The sequence below is a fragment of the Pagrus major genome, chromosome 15 (genome assembly GCF_040436345.1).
Source record: "Pagrus major chromosome 15, Pma_NU_1.0".
NCBI classification, from domain to species: domain Eukaryota; kingdom Metazoa; phylum Chordata; class Actinopteri; order Spariformes; family Sparidae; genus Pagrus; species Pagrus major.
The window spans coordinates 3,714,067-3,720,066 of record NC_133229.1 but is presented as its reverse complement, the minus strand read 5'-3'; the positions used below and the strand labels follow the sequence as shown (position 1 = coordinate 3,720,066).

The 6,000-nt window shown below is 42.6% G+C and overlaps 1 protein-coding gene across 1 annotated transcript in view; it reads right to left on the bottom strand.

The window, feature by feature from the left end:
• Positions 1–6,000, bottom strand: part of pdzd8 (PDZ domain containing 8) — a 93,873-nt gene that overhangs the window by 66,231 nt on the left and 21,642 nt on the right. Inside the window, exon 2 of the mRNA XM_073482206.1 lies at positions 3,898–4,023. Within this exon, the coding sequence (XP_073338307.1) occupies positions 3,898–4,023 (126 nt within the window). The remainder of the gene's footprint in view (positions 1–3,897; positions 4,024–6,000) is intronic.

The window sequence follows — 6,000 nt, the reverse complement described above, 5'->3', positions numbered from 1 at the left end:
TCCTATCTGCAATGTGCACAAAGTTCACATTTAATATGGTTTTCATGTTGTTGTTGTTGCATATTTTAATGTTTATGCAACAAGTGCATAGTGCTGCTGCTTACTTTATTTGTGTTAAATACAAAATTTGGTGAAATGATTTCAGTGTGTATCACATTTTCCAGCACATTTTAACAACATCAGGATAACATTGATAACCGTGATAATTTTGGTCACAATAATCATGATATGATAATTTTTTTGGAATTGGTGTTGTAACTTGAGTGATTTACATAAACCTTCTAGAATAAGGTGAAGAAAGACAGTAGGGAAAGGACCTTGTGATTATAATGGGCAGGACATTAATTATTAAGAGCCTGATCTGATAATCCTGTGGTCTATCAAACACACCCAACCACATCTAAGCATGGTTCAACATGCACACATACACACACTGAAAGCAAAGCAAAGAATAACTTGTCTGTCTCTCCAAGGCAATGAGGGACAGGCCTCTCTATCAAGGCCTGGGCTAATTGTTTAGTCTTTGGCCAATTAAAATTTAAACAGGCCAGCGGTGGACCTAGAGGAAGTGTTGTTTGTCTGTGAAAGGAGAGACAGCACTCTGTCCAGCAGAACCAACTTCACCCCCGACCACATTTGTGCCTTACTACTGTGCCTGTACTTCCAGTACAGTAAAGGTTTCTACAGACAGAAGCACGGCTGTGCCATGGGCTCACCGGTGTCCCCAATAGTGGCCACCCTTTACATTGAAAAAGTTGAGGGCAGAGCCTTGGTCGCCTTCACAGGAACTGCTCCAAGCCACTGGTTCAGGCATGTGGACAACACATGGGTCAAAATCAGAGCAATGGAAGTGGAAGCCTTCATAGAACATATAAATGCTGTGGACAATAACATCAAGTTCACACGGGAAGATGTCAGAGGAGACAGTCTGCCCTTCTTGGACTGTGCAGTACACATTGAAGAAGACAGAAGCCTCAACATTGAGGTGAACCTACACACACAGATCAATACTTGCTGTTCGACTCTCATCACCCACTGGAACACAAGCTGGGGGTCATCAGAACCCTAAACCATCGGGCTGAGACACTAAGTCAGAGGGGAAGGAAAAGGAACAGAAGCACATCAGGGAAGCAGTGTTGACAAGTTTCTGCCTCAATAAACATCATATCCTGGTTCACTTCAAACCTACCAACATGCTGACACAGAAACTTGTCCATCCTAAGGACAAAACACCCAGGCATAAACAGAGTAATGTAGTTTATGCTGTTCAATGCAGGAAGGAATGCACATATTTGTACACTGGGGAGACAAAACAAACCTCTCCAAAAACGAATGGCACAACACAGGAAGGCCAACTCCTCAGGTCAAGACTCTGCTGTCCACTTACATCTGAAGGAGAAACATCATTCCTTTGAGGACAACAATGTAAACATCTTGGCCAGAGAAGACAGATGGTTTGAAAGAGGAGTAAAGGAATCCATCTGTCAAACTGGAACAACTGTCTTTGAACAGAGGAGGTGGCCTACAACATTACTTATCACCCACCTACAATACAGTACTGAGTTCCCTCCCCAGACAGCTTAACAACCATTCACACCTGGGCTCACCTAGCTCTAGCAAGCCACATGATGGCAGGTTGGGTCAACGACCCACAAGTGGCCCGGATGACTCTGAAACTAAGAGCTCACACCTTTCCTTAACGACTATGAGGACACTCCCAAACAGAGTTTAAAAGCCTGCAACTCCCCTCCAGTTAGTTAGAACTGAAGAAGCTTCTTGGATGAGAGGTGAAACATCAGCTGGTCGGCTGGTACCGCCATTGCTGAGAGCAAACAAAGGCCGCTCAGCGAAGTCACGACTCTTCTCTGTTCTGGCGCCTCAGTGGTGGAACGAACTTTAAACCAATGTCAGGACAGCAGAATCACTCGCCATCTTCCGCAAAAGACTCAAGACTCACTTGTTCAGACGTCACCTCGACCCCACATAGCATGACTCCCTCCTACTCCCAGATGTTGTCATCATCTTTATTGTTTATTGATCATTATCAATATCTCAATATCACTATCGCTGTGCTGAGCAATGAGAAGAGGGCAAAATCCGTGCACATGGATTGTGAATCCACGAGCACGGTTTACAAATCCATTTGCACAGATTCCCACATCCAGTTTTTTTTTTTACCATGTGACCCTAAAGGGGCTCCGTAGATACAGGCTAAGTCAATGAGGGAATAAAACAGTGTCTCTGGTTCGAGAGGGAGGAGAGAGAAACTCAGGGCCCTGATGTGTTCACTGTAGTCTGGACTGCTCACATGGGCCACCTGGTGGTTGTTGGTGCGCACTGCAGCTAATGCTAAATCAGCTGGATAAAATAAACGTCCTCCCTCCTTTTCTGCCGCGTCGTTGCACCTTTAACGCTGCGGTAATGGTGTCATCTGCAATGAGAGACATCTGTATATTACGTTTGGGTGGGGACAAAAAGTTACTAGTCGTAGTAGCAACTAGTAACCAGCATGCTTAACCTACTGTGGCAGAGGCATGACCGGAGATCATACACAGAGTAGAATGGGTCAGTAGCGGGGCATGTTATTTAGCATGGATAAATACTACAGAGGGAACACAACGGACATTTCTCTGTGTAGCGGTAAGTTTCATTTTCACTTCAGTTTGGTCTTGTACCCCAGTTTAAAACACAGTTATAATCTGCCTCATCCTGGTTGTTTACTGTTATTTTTAATCTGTTGATGAGGACAAACAATCACAAGTAGGACCGGCATGCCAGTAGCATAACAACATAGCAGCTTCGTCTTTCAGCAAACTGATCAGCAGGGGTCCCCAACACAGACCATGGAGTGACACTCCCACACCGCTGCACCAACCCGCGTCGCACCAGCCTAGTCCTGGTAGCTGTCCACTACTTCACTTTTATGTTGTGCTCAGATTCCCACTTGGTCGGGCATGTAACATTAAAGGTGCAGTACAAATTTTAGGTTAAGGCACTTTCAGGCACTGACTAGGGGTTTCATGATTTTAATTGTAAATCACAAATCGATTGAAATGAGCTTTCCAACACGCGTCCAAAGGGAAAAAAAAGAATGCTTCAAAACACTTCAAAGACGACACATCTAGCTTACTGATAGCCTGCCACTGTGCTTCCAGACAGTTTATTGATTTGTTTAAGAAGCAGGTTAACTCGTGGGGGGTGAACTGAACTGAGCTGATAACATTTCCAGAGATTATTTATTGATTTACTTGGGATAGGTTTGAGAAACCAAACTTTGTAACAAACTGAATTTCTATCTTTTGTATGCTGTTCATCACTGAAGTGTGGTATTTTTTACAGCGCATTTCCAAAACAAACAAATAAAGGTCAGAGTCAATGATCACTCCCAAATAGCGGGGCAAATGCCTGACACTGGAGGATAGGGCACCAAGATTTTTCCTCAGTGACGTTTTGGGAACCAAATATTACCTCAGATTTCACTTCATTGAGCTGGTGGAAATTTTGTGACACCTAGCATTTGTCCTTCAAATAACAATTTACATATACATTTACATTTAGGGCATTTAGCAGACGCATTTGTCCAAAGCGAGTCATGCTATGCGGGGTCGAATCTGATTAATTCTGCATTTGTAACAATGTAAATTAATGTTATAACATAGGATTATCTGGCCTAAAGGAAGCATGTACAGTATAAAAAAGTTAACAGACCAAAAATTCAACCCTGGGGAACACCACATGAAAGGGGAGCAGGGTATAAGGAGAATTCTCCTATAACAACCGGGAAAGACCTTTGAGAGGTGCCAGAGCCACCACTCTTCCTATTACAAGCAGTTATTTTAACATAAAATGGTTGCATAATGTTGCTTTGTGTTTGGGTAATTACAGAAAGAGTCTCACCTGCTACATTCAATGAGGGTGACTTTGAGTCGGCCTTCCACTAGCCTGCTGTCCTGGACTGACAGGTCCAAATCACAAGCTGAACCCAACGGAGCCTGCACTTGGAACGGGAAGAAGGGCTTGTATCTGGAGAGAGACACAGCAAACATCCTTAGTCCAATTTAATTCAGGATATTCATGAAAGCACTGATGTACACTCCCTGACTGTGCATCAGTAAATGATCTCTTAAAATAAAACAGCACCCAGAGGAAAACCACACAAGCACAGGGAGAACACACAAACTCCACACAGAAAGGCCCTGCAACAGCCAGGATTCAAACCCAGCACTTTCTTGCTTTGATGTAACAGTGCATTCCACTGATTCACTGTGCTGCCAGGGGAATCCTATAGTTCCTTGCATTACTCTTTAAATGGAATTCACACTTTGATATTACTTTGAATACAAGTAGCCAAATGTTGACTTTCAGTGAACAAATGTACAATCATTCAGATTTGAAAGGTATCAAATGAGACACAGAGTTGAATGCACCAGCTCCGGTTTTCATGATGTGATGAACGTAACCAGTAGGCACAGTCACAATACGATACAATGTACAATCCTTCTAATGTGACATAATATGACCAGTAGGCTTGGTCAATATCAAATATGTCATATCACCATATTGTCCTGCGAAACCATTGCTATAGACAAAATTATCTGTCCAGCCTTACCATCTCCTCCTGAAGACTGGCTTTTGTTTCTGCAAGCAAATCAGACAATTTGTGTTGCCCACAAAATCCTGGATTGAGGAAAGTTGCATCTCTCATCAATTCCTGGATTGAGTCAGAGTTATATTTGCAGTCCGGCTCAGCGACGTCTTCCTCTGACTCCTCTAATATCATGCTGTGCAATAACTGCAGCATTTGTAAGTATAGACACAGTGACATAGTCTTCTCCTGATAAAATGTCTGTTAATTCTGCCTCAGGTGACAGTGCTTTACTTATTGCTTCCTGAACATTAGCGTCTTGCCAGGAAAGTGGATCGACGCGCCTGTCAGAACACGTCCGATGGCTGGAGCTTGTTCAATCATCCTGTCAATCACCTTTTGTTTTGAGCCCTGAATGAACAATGTAATTTTTAGGCTATGATAAAATCTGCATCATTGTTATCATCATAACATTTTAAAGCAAAACTGCGGCCATCACGCCAGTAGGACAATAGGCTAATGGAGCACTGATTTGTTCTCAGAATAATGTTAATTACAACAACAAAAATAATGATTATTAATTATAACAATAACAACAACAACAACAACAACAACAACAACAATAATAATAATAATAATAATAATAATAATAATAATAATAATAATAATAATGGTGATGATGAAAGTTAATCGTAGCCATTAAAACAAATGGTTTCATTTAGCTTTTTATGTTAGATACATTAGCATATACTGTATAGATATTCAAATTATGTTAGATTTGTGACATTATACCTAATTTCGCAATATTGCAATAAAAAAATGCTGTGATACCGTTTTGGGAACTGTGACGATATCTACCAACCTATCATTTGGCTATTTTGTTCAGAAAGTTCATGGATCCAACAAGGGAAATCAGTATAAATGTATTCCACTATTGCTCCTTGTCATTGTACTGTTCTGTTTGAACAGCAGAGGGTGCAGTCATACTGCTCAAGAAGACAGACTCCTCCTCATAAGACTTGCCCTACTCTGCCTCTGATTGGTTGGTTGCATTCTCTATGCCTCACTCAAACTGTTAACTCACACAAACTCCAGTAAAATCTGTTTTGGCGATGTGTAACACTCTGACGCACCAGCCTCTTCACTCATTCTCCGGATGCACCTTTCGCTGTAAGAATGTCTCGAGGCTCGTTAGGTGGAGCAAGCAGGCCGGCTGTCCACTACCACCGTACTGCCTTGCCGCTGCTCTGCCACCCAGCCTGTCTGCTTCACCTACTGAGCACAAAGACACTGCAGCTGTGACAACCAGTCATTGGCGGGTTAACCAGTGGGGAAACTACGGCTCACAATCCGCTGCAACAGCTCCACCACTAGCTGGTGCTAATGGGCTGATGTTGTCAACTGAACATGCAGTT